Source organism: Dipodomys merriami, unplaced genomic scaffold (assembly GCF_024711535.1).
Source record: "Dipodomys merriami isolate MVZ:Mamm:240054 unplaced genomic scaffold, mDipMer1.0.p SCAF_22, whole genome shotgun sequence".
Lineage (NCBI taxonomy): Eukaryota > Metazoa > Chordata > Mammalia > Rodentia > Heteromyidae > Dipodomys > Dipodomys merriami.
This window is the reverse complement of record NW_027203604.1, coordinates 7,702,954-7,727,640: the sequence shown is the minus strand read 5'-3', so window position 1 is coordinate 7,727,640 and position 24,687 is coordinate 7,702,954. Positions and strand designations below refer to the sequence as shown.

The following is a 24,687-nucleotide window of genomic DNA, read 5'->3' as shown; positions in this document are numbered from 1 at the left end:
CTGTCTATTATGAATAGAGCCACAATAGATTGGGGCATGCAACTACCTTTCTTGTAAGCTGACTTTGATTTGTTTGAATATATACCCTGGAGTGGCACAGTTGGATCATAGGATAGTTTTACAATGGCTTTACTACCAACCTGTGCTTGTATGTACTTTTATTCTTCTTCCCTGCCTTCACTCCCTAATATTTGTTTTTTATTTTCTTGATGCCATTCTGACAGGGATGAGATAGAATCTCAGTATAGTTTTGATTTATATTTCCCTGATGGCTAAAGATATTGAACATTTCCTTTTCTTGTATCTGTTGGCCATTTGTACTTGAAAAGAATCATTTCATCTGTTCATTTACATTGGATTATTTGATCTTTTGGTGTCCAATTCTTTATAGTTTCATAAATAAAAAAATGTTCTGGCTGGGCGCCTTTGGCTCATGCCTATAATCTTAGCTACTCAGGATCTGAGGATTGTGGGTCAAAGCCATTCTAGGCAGAAAAGTCCATAAGACTTTTATCTTCAGTTAACCACCTGAAAACCAGAAGTGGCACTGTGACTCAAAGTGGTAGAGCACTAGCCTTGAGCAGAAGAGCTCAGGGACAACATTTAGGTCCTGAGTTCAAGTCCCAGGGCTTCAAATCCCTCAACTGACAATGAAACAACAACAACAATAACAAACATGTTCTAGATATTAAATCTATCAGATAAATTAGTTGGTTAAGATTTGCTGAATGCTGAAGCTTTTTAATTTAATGTAATCCATGATATTATTTCCTGATCTATTAGGGTCCTAATTCAGAAAGTTATTGCTTATGCTAATATCTTGAAGTTGTTATACAGGAATTCTAACAAGATACAGAGAAGTGCCACACTCTGAGAGGTCAAATCCGAGTGTTTATTACAAAGCCCATGATTGTGACTTTGTCTGAACTTGTGTTCCCCAAAAACTCACAGCCTGGAAGGCAGTTAATACAAAGCTTATAAAGTCAAAAACCACATGATTGGTATGAGGAGCCAAAGCAAAGAAAGCTAGGGGAACAATCTGGGGCAATCAAGGGCAAGAATTCTCTGGAAGAAAAGTTTCCTGGAGTTTACTGACTTTCCTGGAGCTTAAGGACCCTCAACACACTTGCAGTTCTCAGAACTGGGTGAAAAGTTCCCACCATCTGATGGAGGTGAGGACAAGATAGACTTACTTAGGCCAACTATCCATATGTCAAAGTGTTCCCATATGTTTTCCTCTAGCAGTTAGTATTGCCATTTTGTTATCATTAAGGTCACCTACAACCTCCTTGCCTTACATTATAGTTCTAGCTATTCTCCTACTCTATCTCCAGGAGAGCCAGTTACAGTTGCTGATTATTCCTACTTTTTTTTTCTGTGCTTCTTCTCTATTTCTCCTTTGTGGTTGTTCTTGTTTTTAGCTGTTCTGTTGTCTTTTTTTTCTTAAAAAAATTTTTTTTCTATGCCAGTACTGGACTTGAACTTAGGGCCTCATGCCTCTTGGTAGGCTTTTTCATTCAAAACTGACACTCGATCACTTGAGCCACATCTCTACTGTTGGCTTTTTAGTGGTTAATTGTAGACAAAAATCTCTTGGATTTGACTTCCCTGGCTGGCTTCAAACAGAGATCCTCAGATCACAGCCTCCTGATTATCTAGGATTATAAACATGAACTGACATTGTCTAGCTTCATTATTACTCTTTTTGGTAGCCATGTTGTATAAAATCAGCTAGTAAGAAATCCTGCAGGGCTGGGAAGGTGGCTCAGTGGTAGAGTGCTTGCCTTGCATGCATGAGGCCCTGGGTTCGATTCCTCAGTACCGCATAAGCAGAAAAAAAAAAGCTGAAAGTGGTACTATAGCTCAAGTGGTAGAGCACTAGCCTTGAGCTGGAGAGCTGAGGGACAGTGCCCAGGCCCAGAGTTCAGACCCCATGATCGGACCAAAAAAAAAAAAAAAAAAAGAAATCCTGCATGGTAACACATATATGCTTTTGATGCAATTTTGTTAATTTTTTTTTAAAAACTACTTTCTGGCACATCAGAATATTCCATGTTCACCATTATTTCCCACCCACCCAGATATGAAGCCATTATTCTTTTTAGTGGGAAAGTATTTAGAAACTAGGATATGGGCACATACTGATTGGTGGACATTTATTGTGTACTCAAATTTAACATCACAGAGATTTTCTTTGGCTTCCTTAATTGTATTTTTATATCTCTTTTTGCACATAGTAAGGCTTATCTAACATCAATATAACTATTTCCTCAGGACTACGACATTTTTTTTAAAATCCTAGAATTCCAATATTGGTATTACCACTAACAATAAATCTACTAAGAAAAGTTTAAGATTTTTTTTGCATGGGGGTAGAAGGGAAAAACTTAGAGAGAGAGAGAGTGAGGAAAGTGGTAACATTGTCCAAACAGAAATGAACTCTTTACTTGACCTATGTAACTGTAACCACTCTGTCCACCACCTTTATAATAACAATTTTAAAAAAATTTTAAAGATTTTTTGCAGTCCTTTCCCATATGTCTATATTCTACCATAAATGTATACTCAGAATACTATGTTCAATTTTTCCTGAAATAATTTTATGTTTACTGTGTGGTTAAATTATCAATTTCATATGGAATTAGCCATTATTGTTTCTCTTTGTTTTCAAAGTTGAGATAGTTGAATTAATATTATATTTCAATTCAACAGAGACCTGAGAAATGAAGCCTAAAATGAAGTACACAACCTCCAAAATTTCTCCAGCCAAACTGAAGAGCTCAGCTGAAAAATCCCTGGTAAAATCTTGCAAACTAAGAAGTAAGGAATTAACATTTTTAGGCATTTTCTACACTATTTTTAAATTTGTCATCAAATGCTCGTTAACACAATGTTTATATATGCTGCCTCACAAAAGCCACTAAGCTACAAAAGCTGGCATTAAAAAAGAGTGGTTGATAATAATATAATATAGCATCCTTTGGTTTTGAACAGACCATATATACATACATACATTCATATAAAACTTTTGTTTGTTTGATTCATCACAGGACAATAATGGCTCAGATAACTTAAACCTATGGACAGTATAAATAACAATAGCTTTTATTGCAACCAGTTTGCTCTACCCACACTTTGTCATCAAATCACTAAATTATTTTCCCTAATGAACAAAGTTCTAAAGTAAACCACTTTCATTCAATAAATACTTGTTAACATCCCTTGATGTATCAACCATATGGCCTTATCTTGTGATTATATTTTCACAAGTTTGTACTCCTATTATAAAGGTGATATACAGTTTGGGTACAGGTGGCTCATGCCTATAATCCTAGCAACTCAGGAGACTGAGATCTGAGGATTGAGGTTCAAAGTCAGACAGGACAGAAAACTCCATGAGACTCTTATCTCCAATTATCCACCAGAAAACTGGAAGTGGAGCTGTGGCTCAAGTGGTAGAGCGCTAGCCTTGAGCTGAAGAGCTGAGGGACAGTACCCAGACCCAGAGTTCAAGTTCCATGACTGACAAATAAAAAAAAAAAGGTGATCTACAGATCAGTATAATTACATAAGTCAGATAAAGAGTACAATTCTTTTTTTTGGGGGGGGGGGTTTGGTCTTGGGGCCTGAACTCTGGGCCTGGGCACTGTCCCTCAGCTCTTCAGCTCAAGGCTAGCGCTCTACCACTTGAGCCACAGCGCCACTTCTGGCTTTTTTCTTTTTGCTTATGTGGTGCTGAGGAATTGAACCCAGGGCCTCAGGCATGCAAGGCAAGCGCTCTACCACTGAGCCACCTTCCCAGCCCCAAGAGTACAATTCTTTTTGGGCAATGTCACCCATTCCCTTGTTCTCTCTCAGTTCTTCCTCCTGTAAGTTGTATGGTTCATTTTCAACATAATGTATAGTGAGTACCACTAATGCATTTGTTCGCCCTTTGATAACTTGTGATTATTGATGAAAGAAAGAACAATGATATTTGAACAATCTAGGCCCTAAATAAATCAGAATTACTGAACTGATTCTAAAATCTGGAATAAGATAAAAGGGAAATAAAGTCAAGTAACAACTATAGCTCTGACATGAAAGGACTTATGTCTATGATCTTTAAAAATATCTACCTACGAAGCCAGGAGCCAATGGCTCAAGCCTGTAATCCTAGCAACTCAGAAGGCTGAGATCTGAGGGTTGCAGTTCAAAGCCAGCCTGGGCAGGAAAGGCTCCGAGACTCTTATTTCCAATAAATCACCAGAAAACCAGAGGTGGCACAGTGGCTCAAGTGATAGACTGCTCACCTTGAGCTGAAGAGCTGAGGGTTAGCACTCAGGCCCAGAGTTCAAGCCCCATGAAAAAAAAATCACCTATGAAAGGGTCCTGCAAATACACAGTTTTTCATATGAGAGCAGAAACACAAAAGAGTTAACAGAGTTCTGTTGGACTGGAGAGAAAATAGAAGGTATGGAAACATGGTAATCCTGGTACATCCTTGTCCTTCATTCTCCTCCAGGTGAAAAGAGAAGGCAGTAATTAAAAATGTCATTCTGTCTCCTCTTGTTCTTCCCAAGGTTCTTGCTTACTGATGCTGTTTTGGTAAGCAGAGAAAAAATAATTCAACTAATTTCTGAATTTCAAGGAAATCACATTTAATAGTCCCTTTACTTGTAGCTGACTTAAAATGCTCTGAGCAGAAACAGTGATTGGGTGGAAGTCACTTAAGTGTTTCCATATTCCTTCTTATTAAAAAATGGGCTTCCTTCCTTCCTTCCTTCCTTCCTTCCTTGCTTCCTTCCTTCCTTCCTTCCTTCCTTCCTTCCTTTCTTCCTTCCCTCCCTTCCTCCCTCCCTCCCTCCCTCCCTTCCTTCCTCCCTTCCTTCCTTCCTTGCTTCCTTCCTTCCTTCCTTCCTTCCTTCCTTCCTTCCTTCCTTCCTTCCTTCCTTCCTTCCTTCCTTCCTTCCTTCCATCTTTCTCTCTTTTGTTCCCTTTTTCTATGCTAGTACTGGGACTTGAACTTGAGGCATCATGTTCTCGCTTAGCTTCTTTGCTCATGGTTGGCACTCAACCACTTGAACTTCATTTCCAGCTTTTTGCTAGTTAACTAGAAATTGAGTCTCACAGATTTGTCTGCCCAGCCTGGCTTTAAATGGAGATCCTCCAGAGTAGTTAGAATTGATAAGGAAAGCCTTATCAATTATATCAGAAGTAGCTCAGTCCCAACATTATCAGAACTAGCTCAACTTGATATTGCCAGAACCAGCTTGCACATAATTTTTGAGAAACTGTAACCGTTGGGGTAAACAAAAACTCAAACACCTCCAACACTGTGCTTTTCCTGATACAAGGATTGTATTCCTCTTAAGAATTTGGAGTAGAAAGCCCTCTGGGCCAGCTGGCAAAAATGGAACTGAGTTCTATTTCTCTGAGTGTTGCTTGGTTTCTTGTCTGTTTTCCTGTAGCAGAATTACAGATGTGAGCCACAGGTTCCCAACAAGCATGAGTTTTCTTATATCCAGAAAATAAGGGCCTTACAGGTACTAGAATGTGGGAATAGGCACTAATGCCAAACTTTAACTCCTTATCGGTGCAGTGATCCTAACTGCTTATCCGTACCACTCAGAAGAGAGTGAAAGATAATCCCCAAGTCATTTATCTGGGGCTGGGAAGATGGCTCAGTGGTAGAGTGCTTGCCTTGCATGCATGAGGCCCTGGGTTCAATTCCTCAGCACCACATAAGCAGAAAAAGCCGGAAGTGGTGCTGTGGCTCAAGTGGTAGAGTGCTAGCCTTGAGCTGAAGAGCTGAGGGGCAGTGCCCAGGCCCAGAGTTCAGACCCCAAGACTGGACCCTCCCCCCACCCCCCAAAAAATGTGCTGTATTCCAGAGCCATATAAACTTTTCCTGTGTTTCGCTAAAACATTAATCAATTTTTGATGACGGTGATCTCCAGTCCCTGTTGAAGGTGCAACATATATACAGTATATGCTCTACATTACAGTTCTAAAATCTAAAAATCTCTGCTTTTGAAACAAAACTAGTCCCAAGAGTTTCTGATAAAATATCTATTTGCCATTTCTTGGTCTTTTGTACTTAGGGTTTATAAAAAAGATAAAGATAGAATGGATAAAACAGTGTTGTATTTTTTCCCCCAATTGTTTAGAATCCCAAAACCAAGCTGAAGAAATTTGCCATATGTACTATATGAGACTGCGCTCTGGCCTTACCATAAAAAAGAAGGCTTGTAACTTTAGGAAAAGAACTACCAAAAGGTGTTCACAAAAAACAGGTATGAGAAAGTATATGGGTTTTTGTTGTTGTTGTTTTGTTGTTTTTTTGTGGTTTTTTTTGCAATGATTGGCATCTGTTTGCCTTCACATACCACATCTAAAGTATTTTTTCCTTACATTTTCTTTGTGGAAAGTAATAAAGATGATAAATTATTTATTGACCATCTTCAAAAGTGCACATAACGAGGTTTTATTTGATTTTGGGGGGGGGGGTCCGGTCGTGGGGCCTGAACTCTGGGCCTGAGCGCTGTCCCTCAGCTCTTCAGCTCAAGGCTAGCGCTCTACCACTTGAGCCACAGCGCCACTTCTGGCTTTTTTCTTTTTGCTTATGTGGTGCTAAGGAATCGAACCCAGGGCCTCATGCCTACAAAGCAAGCGCTCTACCACTGAGCCACCTTCCCAGCCCGCATATAAAGAGTTTTTAAGAGCTCAAGAGAGCTACTTGATTGAAAATGGAAGACACAAACTTTCATGTAGGTATGTTTATATTTCCAAATGATTTTTTTAACTTAAAGGAAGTAAAATATGTGGTTTCTAGTGGTTGATTTTGAGTGCTGACACCCTGGTGAGTAGTTTTCTTCTTCCTCGAGTGCTCTACTCAGGTAAAAATATGCCAGGATGTGTTGATTCCATCAGACCTGGGAAGGTCAAAGCCCTAGAATCTTGTACCACATCAGCATGGAGCCTTGACGGGCTCCAAAAAGTCATTGTATCTTTGAAGAGTGAGGATTATGGTCCACCCTACCTCTATTCTTATCCTACAGGTAGACAGCACAAAGAAACAGCTGCTTATCAACAGCCGGGTGAGCAGCATCCCATCTTTGCAGCACCTAGGAACAAAGGACATAGTTTAATAAGTGCCCGGTGTGCAACTAGTGACAATGTTCATGCGGGAGATGAAGAAGGAGGTAAGACACAGGACTCTAGCAAGTTCTTTTACAAGTAGTAGCTCAAGTCTACGTCTTTATGAGTACATGGAAAGAAACTTCTGTCCATTTGCTGCTTGTGTGCATATTTAGTGGTGTCTAGGTGTGACAGAATTGATCTAACAATACATGTACATCCTACAGTTAGCATTCCATTATTTTGCAATGCTTGCTTATGGGCTGAAATCCCATATACATTATCACTGATTAAAATATCTTATCTTAGCTGGGCACCAGTGGCTCACATCTATAATTCTAGCTACTCAGGAGACTGAGATCTGAGGATCATGTGTTCAAAGCCAGCCTAAACAGAAAAGTCCCTGTAAGATGCTGATCTCCAATTAACCACTCAAAAACCAGAAACGGAGCTGTAGCTCAAAGTGGTAGAGCACTAGCCTTGAGCAAAAGAGCTCAGGGACAGTGCCCAGGCCCTGGGTTCAACCTCTATGACTGACAAAAAATGTATGTGTGTGTATGTATATATATATTCCTCAAAATATACAAGGAACTCAAAAAATTACCCCACACAAAACTAACAAACCAATCAACAAATGGGCAATGGACCTAAAGAAGACATCTCAGAAGAAGAAGTAAGAATGGCAAATAAACACATGAGGAAATGCTCAAATTCACTAGCAATAAAGGAAATGCAAATCAAAGCAACTTTGAGATTCCATCTCACCCCAGTTAGATTGGCCACCATCAGTTGTTTGAGAATGTAGAGAAAAAGGAACCCTATTGTAAGGTAGTTTGGAGATTCTCCAAATAACTAAACATAGAACTTCTTTATGACCATACCACTCTTGGGCATCTATCCAGAATGTTACAAGTTAGGATACTGTAAAGATATTTGCATAGTCAGGTTCATTGCTGTACTATTCACAATAGCAAAGTTAGGAAAACAGCCCAGATGCCCTACAATAGATGAGTGGATCCAAAAAATGTTGTACCTACACACAGTGGAATTTTACATGGCCATTAAAAAAATAGTACATAATTTTCAGGGAAATGGATGGACCTAGAACAAATCATGTTAAGTGAGGTGATCCAAGCTCAGAGAGACAAATGGTACATTTCCTCTCATTTGTGAAGCTAGATCTAAAATATGGACATGATACCTTATAGAGAACTCTAAACATTCACACATAGACCAAAGGATGATGGCAGTAGAGGAGGAATTCAAAGGTGTAACTCTCCTGAACACTTAAAATACTGCTTATATAAACAAATTCTAGGAATTGGAAACATAGGTTATTTATGTTGTTGTTGGTGGTGGTGGTAGTGGTGGTGATAGTGGTGTTTGTGTGTACTTTTTTTCTTTGCATACACAATAAATATCTGTTTTTACCTGTACACACTAATAATGTGCCAAGCCCTGAGTTTAAGCCCCAGGACCAGAAAAAAATAATTAAAATAAAATAATATATAATAAAATGTATAATATGCATATATTATTTTTCTTGCATAATTCTATAATATTTGAAAATATAGTAAACTTTTTCTTTCAGTCCCCATATTAGTAACTCCTAAATCTGCTCTATTTTACCATGGCATGCTTTAAAAAATATTAGCATTTTGTATATGTACTTTGACATGAAAACATTTAAGAACACTATTCTAAGTGTCTCTGTTATTTAGTCAGAGGGCAATTGGGTTTACAACTGCATTCTCCTGGACTGTTAGAAATCCAGGTGAGCATAGCGTATAGTAGGACATTCATTTGCCATGTCTATCAAAATATAGTACTTTCTTTCCTACACTTCCCTAGACCATAGTAAGCCAATAAATGGAAATATAATCAGGCAATTCCTGTCATTCAACTACCTCCTTTCTCCCCATCAAACCCTCCCACAAGCACACTGACATAGCCTCCTAAGACAGTCATTCATTCAGAAGACCTTTAATTCAGTTCAGGTGTCACATCGCAGGCTGGGAGCTATGTAAAGCTGTGTCAAAGGTCTATCCCACAGTGACAAAGTATAGCTCAAACTGGAAAGGGAAAATCCTTCAATGAAACACTTCAAAAAACAGTTCACCAAAGAATTGTCCATGGAAGCAAGTTTTTGGTGACAGTTTTTTGTTTTTTCTTAACAACAGGAACTTCACCTATTGTAGAATCCTGTGCTTCACTGAGCACATACTATGATAAATGTGTTAGGTTTGTTTTGGAGGATGGAAGTTATGTGATCAATGTTGAAGACTTGGGAAAAGATGAAGAGAAAGGTAGAGTATTTCCTTGTGCCTATTATTATGTACTAATGTTCAATAAGATTTTTTAAAAATATAAATCTACCAAGCCATCAATAATGGGTTAACTCAAACATAGTAAGTAGATTTCATGCTCTATAGTAATTCCAGTGCATCTGCAGTGGAAGCCTGAACATCTTTTATGTTGAGAAGCCTCAGAAGTTTGGAAAGATTCATCTATTGTGAAATAAAGAAAGAGAAATCACATTTTTCACTTGCTAAAATTATCCACTAGATCTTTCCAGTGTTATGAGAGTACCAAACTGTAATCTTTTTAAAAAAGAATATCCCATTGTAATAAATATTTTAAATATTTAATAACTATGTTAGAGATTTCATCAGCCCATATTCATACTTTGAGATCTTTCTTAGAGGCATAAGTTTTACTTTATTACTATATAATAAAAAGGAAGGATCTTCTCTAATATCATTTATATATAGAACATAAATCCTTTGATAAAATTGTATCTCATCAAAGTGCTTTTATGCATTCTCTTTCAGACAAGGTGTTATTGCGTTTCTATGAGTCTTCATACTCTTCAGGTGAATCAGGTAATTTGGAGGTCTGGTTAGCTTTTGAGCTTCAATTATTAATTTGGGGGTAAGGATAAATCTAGAGCCTTCTATGGAAAAGATAAGGCAGTTTCAAAAGGTTCTTTCCAATCTAAGCTCATGGCAAAAATCTTTGCTGTCTGTTGAGGATTTATTCTATATCATCTACTTCTTTTTTTTTATTTTATTTTATTTGAGAACATACTGTACAGAGGGTTTACAATTACATGGGCAGGATAATGATAGATCAATAGTTCGGATAAAAATTAGGCTACATTTAATAAAGAGCTGTCCTAACCATATAATTGTAATTCTGCTCAAAGTTTGTCCGTAGTCAGAGCTATGGATATTAGGGGAAACTTATGACCTGAGAAGTACCCATTAAAATCAAAATTCCTATAAGAAAACATTTTTTAAACCTAACATCCCCCTTCAAGGTATTTTTTTAGGAGAGGACAAGCAGAATGAGCTTTGAATCCAAAGCCTTACCTGAGGCAAATCCTCTAATCTTCCTTCAAGGGATTTTAGAAGTTCCATTTACTTATTTAATACATATATACTTATTTAATAATGACTCTTTAGTTTCATTTGGGCACAAATATTTCTAAGTAAATAAAGTTATTTTTCTTATTACCTTAAGATTGCTTTGCGAGGTGTTAAATTTATTTAAACTAAGAGAGTTTATGCCTTTATAATTGTTATTACTTTTAATTGATAGATAAAATCGCATGTATTACTCATGTGCAATGTGAATTCATCTGCATTACCTCACATAATTATCATTTTAATGTAAGGTGATGGTGTTGATGGAAAGATGTCAATGGTAAACCTGAGTCCTACAAAAGACACAGATTTCTGGCTGCATGCCAACACCAAGAAACGCTCTGTGGAGGTAATAGAAATATGATTATATAACTGTCATGATTGACTCTATCTGTATATATTTGTGTGTTTGGAGTATTTTGAAGGAAGAGTTTTGTTTGTGCTATTGTAAATAAAACCCAGTTAGCTCTTAGAGTAGGGAAGAGAGAGAAGTATAATGTATGGCTTTTCTACTAAAAGTGTGGTCTCCACCTGCTGCATGGCATCACCTGGGAGCTTGTTAGAAATGTAGAATTTCAAGCTTCTCCTCCCACTCAACTGAATTAGACTGAATAAGAATTAGCATTTAGGCTGAGAAGGTAGCTCAGTGGTAGAGTTCTTGTCTAGCATGCATGTGGCCCTGGGTTCAGTTGCTCAGCACCACATAAGCAGAAAAAAACAGAAGTGGTGCTATGGCTCAAGTGGTAGAGCGCTAGCCTTGAGCTGAAGAGCTGAGGGACAGCGCCCGGGCCCAAAGTTCAGTCCCCACAACAGACAAAAAAAAAATAGCCTTTAAACAATCTTCCAGGAGATTTATGACTTCATTAAAGTTTGAGAAACCCTGAAAAACATAATGGTCTCAAGTTATTTCTATTTGGCTTTAGAAACTATGTTCTTCCAGTAAGTAATTCTTTGTAAAACAATTTTATGGCCTGTCTCCTAAAGGAAGAGCAGTAAACGTGTCCATGTATCAATATTTATGGATAGCACACAAATCTACATATAATCATAGGATTCAATGCATATTTTTATTTAGTCAATGGCACCATTATACTAGTCTGTAAATATCTTGACCAACAAACAACTCAGAACTAGAAGCAAGGAAGAAAACACGAGAGCCTAATGTAAAAGATAAATTATATAAAAACACAAAATTATGAAGTAGTATAGCCATTGAGACATTAGCAGTGGATGGTTGCCAGCATTTTCCTTAACAAAATATTTCTAGGTTTATATACCATAATGTCTAGTATACATAACTACTCCAAAGTAAGAGTAACTGCCAGGTGCCAGTGGCTCACACCTGTAATCCTAGCTACCCAGGAGGCTGAGATCTGAGGATCTTTGTTCAAAGGCAACCCGGGCAACAAAAGTCCGTGAGACTCTTATCGCCAATTAACCATCAGAAAACCAAAAGTGGTGCTGTGGCTCAAGTGGTAGAGTGTTTTCCTTGAACTGAAGAGCTCAGGGACAGTGCCCAGCCCCAGAGTTCAAGCCCCACAACTGACAAAAAAAAAAAAAGTAAGAGTAACTCATACTGAGTTCTATTATATACTAAGTACTTGCTAAATAATTTACAAGCATTATCTCATTTAATTCCCATTGTAAGTCTATGGTGGAGTTTTATATTGGTCAACTATTGCTGTGTAATAAGCCATCCCAAAACTTAATGGCTTAAATTAGTAAACATTTATATTACTCATTTTTCTGTATGTAAGTTGGGAATCAACTGATCAGATAGAACACTGGCTAATTACTCAAAACTAAGACCTGGGGGATAAAGCCACATGGCCAAGGACAGTACACAGCAAAAGAAGGGATATAATCCAGAACTGCTGCATCCAGACATTCTGGACCATACTGCCTAAGTATACTATCAGTGAATCACATTAACTTTTGCTGCCAACCTTTGACCCTCCCTTGATCCTCTACTCACTTCTTCCTCCCTCTGCTCCCCTACCCAGCAGGCTTTCTTTCTTTCTTTCTCTCTTTCTCTCTCTTTCTTTCTCTTTCTTTCTTTTTTCCTTTCTTTCTTTCTCTCTTTCTCTTTCTTTCTCTTTTTTTTCCTTTCTTTCTCTTTCTTTTTTCCTTTCTTTCTTTCTTTCTCTCTCTTTCCTCTCTTTTTCTCTCTTTCTTTTTCTCTCTTTCTCTCTTTTTCTCTCTTTCTTTCTTTCTCTCTCTCTTTCTCTTTCTTTCTCTCTTTCTCTCTCTTTCTCTCTTTCTCTCTCTCTTTCTCTCTTTCTCTCTTTCTCTCTTTCTCTTTCTCTCTTTCTTTCTTTCTTTCTCTCTCTCTCTCTCTCTCTCTCTCTTTCTTTCTTTCTTTCTTTCTTTCTTTCTTTCTTTTCTTTCTTCCTTTCTTTTCTTTCTTCCTTTCTTTCGCTAGCCCCCGGGCTTGAACTGAGGGCTTGGGCATTTTCCCTGAGCTTCTTTTGATCAAGGCTAGCACCCTACTACTGGAGCCAAAGTGCCACTTCCAGCTTTTTCTGTTTATGTGATACTGAGGAATCGAACACAGGGCTCCATGCATGATAGGCAAGCACTTTACCACTAAGCCACATTCCCAGCCCCCTAGCAGGCTTTATAGAAATACAAAGTTATAAATAATTATTCCTGTTTAGGTTCTAACATAGGAAGAAAACATTGACTCTGGATTTCCCACTCATTACTTTTTCTTTTGTTTCCTCAGCTTCAAAAAGGTAAAAGTCCATTGCCAGACCAGGCCTTCTTTGTTCTTCATAAGGACTCCTCTGAATTTGTTTCATTTGAATGTAAGAGTAATCGTGGGACATATATAGGAGTAAAAAATAATCGTCTTGCTCTAATGGAAGAAGAGAGTATGACTAGTGAGAATATCAGGTTCAGGCTCTCTCCTCTAACCCTAATGTAATAGAAAGCTGTGGATTCTGGGTTGTGTAATCCCAAACACTACCACTGATAAAGGGATAAAAGATAAAGAGATAAGCACTGTCTAAGGGGAAATATTTAGAATGCTGTGCAACATTTTCCATATTATGTGTAAGAATTGTGGGCATTTATTCTGATACTTTTTAAAATTTCCCTCTGTATCACTACATATCCAGTAAAAATGTAGGTCTATTAGTTATTAGTAAATATAATGTTTAAACAATTATACCCTTTACTATACTTGCTCTACTTTTCATCCAGAAGGAACTTCTCTTTTAGAGTGGAGATCTCTGTAGGGAAGTGAGTGCCACAGTTCAAATTGTTCTGTGGACAGAGATCCATTTTTAGAAAGCTACATAATTTTCATTGCTTTAGCAACTAGTAAAAATACCAAATGCTGTTGTATAGATTATTTCTTGTCTAATACATACCAAGTCTGTTACAGTAGATTCCCTAGAAACACTGAGATAAACCTTGTTTCTGTCAAAAAATTATGACAGAATAAATGCCTACATACCTATGTAGAAAATAGCAATGTGTGAAGAGCCAAGGATAACAGAAATTTTTTTTTAAATCCAATGTTTGCAAATAATGGTTTCGTTTTTAAAGTTCTGATTTTTATATAATGACTTCACTTTTAGCAACTCATTCTTACATTAGAAAATGAAAAAATTAGTTTCCATATAATTGAAATTATTAGAAATAGTTAATGTGATAACATTTTTCTTTTTTAAAGTACTGGCCTATAAGAACATGTTAGGGCAGTTGAGTAGTATCAGACCCAAATACTGAGGTGGAGTGAGAAGTCCCTTAGTCTATTAGTTGCCAAAAGGAATATAATTAACATAAAATTTTCACTGTTGGTGCTCCCTCATGCTTATGGCACACCACGTCCTTGTTATCTAGGCTTCCAAAGAAGCCTTTTATAAAATTAAATTTTTATTACCTGTAAGTAGTTGGATCTATGACTTTTTGATACATGGATCTCCTCAGCAAAATTTCTTCTCATCCTTGCCTATCATGTGTGTATAAATCCTTTTGTGTATTACTCAATGACCTGCTTACTCTGGAATCTTCATTTTACTACTGTCCCTTCCTCAATAGTTTTGTCTTGTTTTGTTTTATTTTTAATCCACTATGTGGCTCAGGCTAACCTCAAACCCACAATCTCTTATCTGAACCTCTCCTATTGGCGTTCAGGGTGCATGGTGACAAACACCTGGATGGTCTTCTTCAGTTCTTTTGACCAACATATCCTTACTACTACACCCCTGAGCTTCATTTATATTTTGTCTGACTTCTGTATTCCAACACCTTTATTCTGGTTTGTTTACCTTATACTGTAATACTTATATACTTCTCCTGATTTCAAAAATTTTCATTGAACATCTTCACATTTCACTGTTACCAAGGCAGCCAGAGTCACACTCAACCATAGAATAATATTTTTAACTACTAGGAGAATGGCTTTTGTTTATTTAGAAGTCATAGTAACTTCTACTAAAAATTTTCATAGTTTTAACACAATATATGACAAAACACGGTAACAGAAAACTGATCAAATCTGTCTTTCAAACTCTGGGCTTTTTAATTCCTAATTTGTTGAGACTTACTGGATATAATTGCTAGTGGAATGTAAAAAGAAAGAGGCTGAGAAGTACTGTGCAGGATTACATAATTAAATTCAAATATAGCATTATTTTGTGAATGTACTGGTAAACTATTCTGGAGGCAAAAAATAAAAGCAGTATCTGTTATCGTTCCCTCTGAAAAAAACACTCCATGTTAACTATGTATATCTATAGATTAAAGTAATTATTAGGTAACCACATATTACATTGTGTGTGATCTTGAATAAACTTTTTTAAAAGCATGTATGGCCATCACTTTATGATGAAAGGATTCAATATTCTAAAACAATTAAATGAAAGTAAGCATACCCCAGTCCACCCATGTCAGTATGTGGAGTAGGTCATTTGTCTGATAATTTACAGGATTTAAAACTCAGATTTTCCAGGGAAGAATTTGTCTCTTTTCCCTTTAACCATTGTATTTCTAGTACAAAGAAAGTATTGGATGACTTTTACTCATGTTCAAACATCCAACATGTTCTTGCACCAGAAATTAGCCTGCTTTCAGAACTCCATATTTACTTTGGAACCTTTTTTTTAAGGTTTTTTAAATGGGTAGGGGTGTGGGCATCTGTCCTGGGGCTTGAACTCAGAGCCTGAGCATTATCCCTGAGATTTATTTTCTCAAGGTTAGAGCACTACCACTTGAGTCGCAGCTGCACTTCCAGCTTTCTGTTTGTTACTTGGAGATAAGTCTCTCAGACTTTCTTGCCTAGGCTTTGAACTGTGACTCTCAGATCTCAGTCTCCTGAATAGCTAGGATTATATGTGTGAGCCATAGCACCTGGCTTTAGAAACCTATAACTCAGATATCTTATTTTCTTATTTTCCTACTTTAAAAAATACTTTCCCCATTATTATAATCAGTCCTTTTTGATTAAAATATTCAAATAGTGAAATTTTGTCATACTTGCAAATCTTCTGATAGCTCATAATACACATTACTAGAAAGAATTTTGTCCATTTACTTATATTAAAGGGGATTATTATGTCAAAACTTAAATTTGCCTCACCTTTTAAAAATATTTTTATCATTGTCAAGATGATATACAGAGGAGTTACAGTTACATAAGTAAGGTAATAAATACATTTCTTGTCAAAATTGTTCCTCATCTTTTTATATTCTTTAGGTTGCTACATATTTTTAAATACCTTGAAATAATGCCAAGAAATTTTATTTGAATGAGTAAAGTAACTTAGAACTAGTGAGGAAATACTAAGTACGATTTGAAATTCAAGGGAGATTTGGAGAGAATTGCTAATCTAATTGTAATGTAGAACCTTGACTTTAAATCTAAAAAGCCTAATTCATAGCCTTCAGTCATTTTTAATAAGCTAAAAAGTAAAAAAAATCCACCTTTGTAAATATAGTTATAGAACATTATAGCTGATATAATACAGTGAGTGGATTAGGCTAATCCCAACACTCTTTTTCCCCTCATATTATCATCTATTTCATCTTCTAGCAGCTTTTAATTAAATACATGTCATTTTATCAAATTCTGTGGGGTGCCCTGAAAGTATAAAAGATCAGGGTGTTGTTGGCTCACACTTGGAATCTTAGCTACCAAACATGCTGAGATCTGAAGATCATGGTTTAAAGATAGGCCAGCATGGCTGGGCACTGGTGGCTCACGCCTGTAATCCTGGCTACTCAGGAGGATGAGATCTGAGGATCACGGTTCAAAGCCAGCCCGGGCAGGAAAGACTGTGAGACTCCTATCTCCAATAAACCACCAGAAAACCGGAAGTGGCGCTGTAGCTCAAGTGGTAGAGCGCTCGCCTTGAGCTGAAGGACAGCACCCAGGCCCAGAGTTCAAGCCCCACGACCAACAAAAAAAATAAATAAATAAAAGCATGAAAAGTTTGTGAAATTCTTATCTCCAGTTAACCAGCAAAATAACAAAAGTAGAACTGTGGTAGCCTGGCACAAAAAGGCCAAGTGAGAGCACAAGGCCTTGAATTCAAGTCTCAGTACTGGTGCACGCATGCGCACGCGCACACACACACACACACACACACACACACACACACACACACGAAAAAAGGGAAAAGAAAGAAAAAGGAAGTATGAAAGAAACTTAAAATATATTTCTTGTCCACATGAACTTAAAACATGTACAATAATCCTTAAAACAGCAACTCTTCAGTATATTCAGTATACAGATGTATATGTGAAAGAGATTGCTATATGGGTTTGTCACTATGAAAAGAAAAAGGATTATATTCACTATCTTTATCTTACTACTCACTACAGTGTATGTATGTGTGTATTTGTGTGTGTGTGTGTGTGTGTGTGTGTGTGTTAAAATCATATTAAGCAGGTTCTTTTTGCAAGTCTCAGCTAAAAAATAGATAAACTCATTTGTAAAAAAACTGAGGTTAAGTGCTGTTGGTTCATGCCAGAAATCCTAGCTACTCAGAAGCATGAGCTCTGAGGGACATGGTTTAAAAACAGACCTGGCAGAAAAGTCCATGAGACTCATTAGCTACCCAGAAAAAGTCAGAATGGAAGTATGGCACTAGCCACAATGGTATAGCACAGCCTTCAGCAAAAAAGCTCCCGGAAAGTGCTGTGATCCTGAGTTCAAGCCCTTAACAAAAGCTGAGATAAACTCAGAATTATATTAACAATGTAATAGGGTTGGGATTCAATGAAAATGACATAAAAATGGGCAAAAGTTCATTGGCAGAGATAGAACCAATGAGCTATTTCCTTTTGAGGTGCCAATAGAAGAAACACATTTATAAATCAAACTATAATCCTTACCCCAGAATATACAACCATAAAGAGAATTCATGTGTCACTGCCCACTATATTAAGAACAAAGGTTTGGTTTCCTACTTGTTCATCTTCAACAAGGTATATAATGTCTCTCAATCTCTTTTTCTCTATAACACAAGGTATTAAATACTGTGGTTGTTTACCTGATTTTTATCACTAACATTCCTACCTCCTTCTCAGTGGAACCTCTTTTTGTTTTTGTTGTTTTTTTCTGCTTAATCTTTTATTCTATGCTAGAGTTAAGTTACATTCCTGGAGAAGCCATTTTGTCTTATGAATTATTATATATTTATAGAGACAAATAAATAAAAATCTAAAAACATAGGAGGACAGAACAAGTACGTGGTCAGACATATATCCAACATCATCTTAAACGCTGGGTAGCGTTTTGTTTTGTTTTTTAATCCATCTTCCAGCTGTGCTCTGAGGGCTATAGTTTGATTCCCTGTATCCAGAGGCTAAAGACTTTGTTTCCATTCTGAATAGGGTCTACTTGGGGTCGGAGGGGGATTCTGCTCTTCTTCCTGCACGGAAGTGTTTTCAGTCTCCAGCCCTGCTCCACTCACAGCATAGAGATGACTTTATCAGTGGTATAGGTCCATTTATGGCTGTGGTTTCTCCAGGCTTCCATTGTCTTGCTCAAGCTTTCACCAAGGAATTAACAAGCTCTTAACATGATAGTCTAGGGCTGGGAAGGTGGCTCAGTGGTAGAGTGCTTGCCTTGCATGAAGGAGGCCCTGGGTTCGATTCCTCAGCACCACATAAGCAGAAAAAAAAAGCCGAAAGTGGCGCTGTGGCTCAAGTGGTAGAGTGCTAGCCTTGAGCTGAAGAGCTGAGGGACAGTGCCCAGGCCCAGAGTTCAGGCCCCACGACAGGACCCCTCCCCCCCAAAAAAAAAGACTTAAAGAGAAACTTCTCTGAAGAGGAAAGAAGGATGGCCAATAGACACATGAAGAAATGCTCAAACTCTCTAGCCATAAAAGAAATGCAAATCAAAACAACATTGAGATACCACCTCACCCAGTTAGAATGGCTATAATCAAGAACTTTAATAACAGATGCTGGAGGGGATGTGGACAGAAGGGAACCTTACTGCATTGTTGGTGGGAGTGTAAACTTGTTCAACCACTCTGGAAAGCAGTATGGAGGGTCCTCAAAGGACTCCACATAGAGCTTCCCTATGACCCAGCAATCCCACTTTTGGGCATTTACCCCAATGATCACAAACAAGACCATACTAAAGCTACCAGCACAACTATGTTTGTTGCAGCATTATTTACCATAGCTAAGATATGGAACCAACCCAGATGCCCCTCAGTAGATGAATGGATCAAGAAAATTGGTATATATACACAATGGAATTCTATGCCTCCATCAGAAAGAATGACATTGCCCCATTTGTTAGGGACTGGAAAGACTTGGAAAAAATTATACTAAGTTTCCCTTAATTGTAATAACTAGTATATGTCTGAGACAAGCAGAAAAGGCCAGATATGTTGATGTTAGGTGAAATGAACCCCAAGATAAGTATTCAAATGTTTTTTACTTTCATGTGATTGTTTCTAACATATTTATAAGATGATTTCTTTGTTGCTTTGTATGTTCCTCCCCCACGATATAGCCGCTGCTTTCACTGTATTTGATGTTGGTATAATTTGTGGAGGGGAAGGGAAAAAACAACTTGTTTAAATAGGGATGCAGGTGGACCCATTGCAACAATGAGATATACAAGTTCTTATGTCGAAAAACGAACTTTACAACTTTGGGGCGGGGGATATGGGAAAGGATAGGAAGGGGAAACAAAGGAGGAAGCAACAATGCTTGGTAAGAAATGTACTCATTATCTTGTCCATGTAATTGTAACTCCTCTGTACGGTATTTTCATAATAAAAAATTTTTAAAAATTCACTTTTATCAAAAATCAAAAGATTAAAAATGAATACATGATTAGCAAAATTCTTAGACATCTGGATTAGGTTGAAGACTAACTCTGTAATATTTTATCTATGGGAAAATATTTATTATATCTGTAATATTTATTTTTATGGGAAAACATTAAATGCCAGAGAATTTTAAAAAATGTTAGAAACAATCACAAGAAAGAAAAAACATTTGGATCCTTATCTGGGGGTCATTTCGCCTAATATCAACTTATCTAACCGTTTCTGCTTGTCTCAGACATATACTACTTATTGCAAATAAGGGAAAGCATGGGACCTATGTTTCTTTGGGCCTGGCTTACTTCTAAGTCTTTCCATTTGGAACTTCTTTTTGTACCAGGCAGTGGTGTGCTCAAATAAAAGCACATTCTTTCCAGACTTCCATAATAACCATATGACACAGTTCTGGACAATACCATATAAACAGAGTAATGATATGAGAAAAAGTGTTTAAACAGTCATATTTGACTGGTATGCCCCATTCAGTCCTTTATCTCTCAACATCTTCCCAGGGCACAGATATGAGAGTGAGTATAGAGTAGCTATCTACTTTTAAGCATAACATGATGAGCATGGGGACAAAGATCTGCATATTAAAATGGTAGGAGAGAAAGATGCAAGAGTCCTGGTATAACCAACAATATGGATACTCTGTGTAGTCCCCTTGGATTTGTAGAAATACTGAAATTTTTATAACATTTGATGGCACCATCTCATTGTCTTTTTTTTTAATTTTTGGTGCTGGGGATTGAACCCAGAACATTGCATTTGCTATGCTAGACAAGCCCTTTGCCACTGAGCTACATCCCAGCCCTATTCCGTTATCTTCTGTGTACTTTCAATATCATCACCTGTAGCTCTTCTTATAAATATTGCCTTTAGTGGTGCTGTGGCTCAAGTGGTAGAATGCTTGCCTTGAGCTGAAGAGTTCAGGGACAGGGCCCAGGCCTAGTGTTCAAGCTCCACTGGAGGGGGGGGGGGGGATGGTTTACAAAAGATAGCCTTTTTTCCAGGTGGGTGGGGCTAAGGGGAGAGGAGAGTTGAATGAAAGAGAAAAGGGGAGGGGGAGGCACATAATCAAGAACTCATGGTACATACCACAAAATTAAGAAAAGTAAGGAAGGGATGGGTCGTAGAGGGGTGAAATGGTGAAGTGGGTGACACTGATCAATATACATTATGTTCATAAACTGCTTTGTTAAATGGCACTTCCTTTGTACAACTACTTAAGAAAAATTATTTTAATATTTCCTTTATAGTACAAATGCTACTTGTGCCCTCTTTCACAGAAATAAAAATGTCTATGATTTATATTCTTCCCACCAGCTTCACAAAGCTATGAAAGTTCAAATAACATGTCTGCCTCAACTTTCACTTGAAACTAATCCCCCTTCCCACTACTGGTTCATGTTGAAACTTCCCTCTGCTGGGCTTTTACATGAAATTGAATTATTACTTTGATCTCTGTCTTCTTACTTTGATCTCTGCACTCTTTGCACCAACTTCTCTTTATTGGAAACATTTTCTTAGAAAATCTCATGCTCACAAATCTTCAACACAATCTGTTCCTGGGCAAACAAATGTTGGGGGAATAAAAGTCCAATTAACATTGTAGAGATGCCATATTATTCTTAAAATGCTATTACAGACTTCATGTTGAGAAAATTAAACTCAAGGCAGCTTGTGCCTGTTCTAGGATTTCTGTTGAATGAAGTTTAAAGTAAACTTCATCTATAAAAATAGTGATTTTAAAGAAGGACAAAAAATTACATTTTCTCTCATATCTGGACATTAGACTTAAAAGATGAACACAGGATCATGTATAGATATGCATATATATCACACATATCATGTATACACATACATATAGAACATGGTCATAATTGTGGGACCATTTGAGAGGAAGGGATGGAATAGAGAATGTTAGAGGATGGTCAATACTGAAATACATTGCATCTATAAATGAAGATTGCAGAACAAAACTCATTGAAAGCTGATGAATAATACAAGGTTGGGGGATGAAGAATATGAGAGCAAATGAGGGAACCAATCTGATTTAAATGCTGTAAATGGATGTATAAAATGCCATGGTGAAACTCCTTTGAACAATTATCATACACTACAAAAGATGAAGAACAGAAATGATGAAAAGTCCTGTCTAGTACAGGACTGGAAGAGGAAATGGAGAGGCAAATGGAGAGGGTGAAGGAAGGTGAGTATGGTTAAAATACACTATGTACAGATGTGAAAATGGAACAATAAAGACTATTGAGAATGGTTTGGGAAAAGCAGGAAGAGGAGATAAAGGACAGTGATGGAGGGAATAATCAAAGTACCCTGTATGTCAAAATGAAAGCCCCTTGTACAACTAATTAATGCTAATAAAATGTTTTTCATGCTAATAAAATGCTTTTCATCTGCTTCTCAGGATACAAACAAAAATTGCTTTGTACATACCAAGCATTTAAAAATTTTTAACTTAGAATTTAGTCAAATCTAATTGATGTTAAGACCAATTTTTCTTTTTTTTTATTATTTATTTATTTATTTATTTATTTTGGTCCGGTTGTGGGGCCTGAACTCTGGGCCTGGGCGCTGTCCCTCAGCGCTTCAGCTCAAGGCTAGCGCTCTACCACGTGAGCCATAGCGCCACTTCCGTTTTTTTTCATTTTGCTTATGTGGTGCTGAGGAATGGAACCCAGGGCCTCAGGCATACAAGGCAAGCACTCTACCACTGAGCCACCTTCCCAGCCCCGAGACCAATTTTTTTTAGGTATGAGTAAAACATGAAAATGCCTCCATATCTTTTAAGTTACCCTCTAACTGATAAAGTAGAGAAGAAAATCAGAATCAATGAGATTAGATAAGTTGTAAAAGTTATCTATAAAGTTCATAGGTATTATTTGACCTACAAATATTTTCATATATGCCACAGTCTGTTCAGTCTATTGTAATAGAATACCATAAACGGGGTATCTTTTTCAATATTTTTTATTGTTGTGCTACTTTTCTCTTTTCATTTTTTTATTTTCAAGGTGATCTTTTAAGGACCAAAAATTTGTTTTTCATAGTTCTGGCACCTGAGATCTCCAAGGTCTGCACTGGCAGGTTTAATATCTGATAAGGTGATGCTTCCTAGATAGCCATCTTTAAGTAGGAGCTCACAAAGCCAAAGAAGCTAGCTAGCTCTAGTCTAGAGCTTTTTCTGTTGTTGTTGTTGTTGTTTTGTGCTGTCTTTAGGCTTGAACTTGGGCCTGGACACTGTCCCTGAACTTCTTTTGCTTAAGGATATCACTCCATTACTTGAGCCACAGCTCTGCTACTGGCTTTTTGGTAGTTTACTGGAAATCACACACTTTCCCTTCAAACTGCAATCCTCAGATCTCAGCTTCCTGAGTAGTCAGGAGTACATGTATGAGCCACTGGCACCTGGCAGCTCTAAGGTTCTTTATGAGGGCATTAATCTTAGTCACGAGGGCCCTGATGTCATGATCTAATACCTAACTTCTCAAAAGTCTTTCTAATACTGTCACCATTGGGGATTAAGATTTCAACAAATGAAGTTGGAATAGATACAAACTTACAGACCATAGCAACATGTATGAAAGGCTAAGTTATAAGTATAAAAGGTTGATAAAAGAAAATTCCCATATTTCTTTAAAAGAGCATTAACAGAAGTACAAACATTCCAAGGTATGAAAATGGGATAATTAAAATGTTTATGTAATAATTCATTAATATTGGGGCTGGGAAGGTGGCTCAGTGGTAGAGTGCTTGCCTTGCATGCATGAGGCCCTGGGTTCGATTCCTCAGCACCACATAAGCAGAAAAAGCCAGAAGTGGAGCTGTGGCTCAAGTGGTAGAGCACTAGCCTTGAGCTGAAGAGCTGAGGGACGGCGCCCAGGCCCGGAGTTCAGGCCCCATGACTGGCAAAAAAAAAAAAATAATAATAATAATAATAATAATAATAATAATTCATTAATATTAAATAAGTCAGAAAATAACAAGAGAAATCCAAAAAAAGCTGAATTAGGATAAAATCAATACAACTGACAAACATTTGGCAAGGCTGGTCAGGAAAAAGATGGATGATGAAAGTTACCATTATTAATGGTCTTCATTAAGAAGTTGATATCATTATGGATTTTAAAGATACAAGACCTTTAACAGGAACATTGTGAACAATGCTACAATAATAAATTTGACAACTTGAAGGAAAAGAGACAAATTTCTGAAAAGGCACAAATTACCAATACTAACCAAGTTGAGAAAAAAACAAATCAATATTGGTGTCATACATTTCATACAATTTAAGGGAAAGTAACCCCCTTAACGAAGAGGGTGAATGCATGTTCAAAACAGCTGACAGTCTGCTGCTGACCAGAAAGGAAATGGTTAACAAGTCATCAAGGAACCTCAATCCTTGACCTTATTCATTCTTGATCCACTTTGCTACTCACCTGCTTCTACCTAAGTTCATCAGCTCTCAAAGTTTTAGCTACTCTCTTATATACTGACAACTGTCCAGAGCAAACCTGAGTTGCTTGCCAACTGTGCTTCCAGTTCACTATAGGGCACAACCATTTAGATATGCCTTAGAGTCTTCAAACTCAATGCAACCTTGCTAAGATGCATTATGCTCCTCCAGCTCATCACTAGAGACATTCTATGTCTCCATTTATGTATAACTAGCTTCAGTGACTGTGGTTTGATTCCTCCTGCTAATTAATGATCTATTCCTCTAGTTCAGAAGTTCTCAAACATTGCCATTCATAGGAACCATCTGTGAAGTTTGTCAAAACACAATATTGTGAGGACAAGTTACAGAGATTTTGATTGAGTAG

At 37.3% G+C, this 24,687-nt stretch overlaps 1 protein-coding gene and 1 long non-coding RNA gene across 4 annotated transcripts in view; one reads left to right on the top strand and one right to left on the bottom strand.

Annotated features, from left to right (window-relative positions):
- The window catches only part of Il33 (interleukin 33), a 67,564-nt gene extending 51,585 nt beyond the window's left edge, over positions 1-15,979 (top strand). For all 3 annotated transcript variants that reach the window (XM_070033236.1, XM_070033234.1, XM_070033235.1), the window contains exons 2-8: positions 2,713-2,820; positions 6,150-6,275; positions 7,041-7,184; positions 9,300-9,425; positions 9,951-10,001; positions 10,796-10,893; positions 13,270-15,979. In XM_070033236.1, the coding sequence (XP_069889337.1) occupies positions 2,724-2,820; positions 6,150-6,275; positions 7,041-7,184; positions 9,300-9,425; positions 9,951-10,001; positions 10,796-10,893; positions 13,270-13,470 (843 nt within the window). In that variant the 5' untranslated portion in view covers positions 2,713-2,723 and the 3' untranslated portion in view covers positions 13,471-15,979. The remainder of the gene's footprint in view (positions 1-2,712; positions 2,821-6,149; positions 6,276-7,040; positions 7,185-9,299; positions 9,426-9,950; positions 10,002-10,795; positions 10,894-13,269) is intronic.
- LOC138834659 (uncharacterized) overlaps positions 1-24,687 on the bottom strand; it is a 97,325-nt gene that overhangs the window by 27,712 nt on the left and 44,926 nt on the right. Inside the window, exon 3 of the long non-coding RNA XR_011374230.1 lies at positions 7,022-7,106. This is a non-coding gene — a long non-coding RNA (uncharacterized lncRNA). The remainder of the gene's footprint in view (positions 1-7,021; positions 7,107-24,687) is intronic.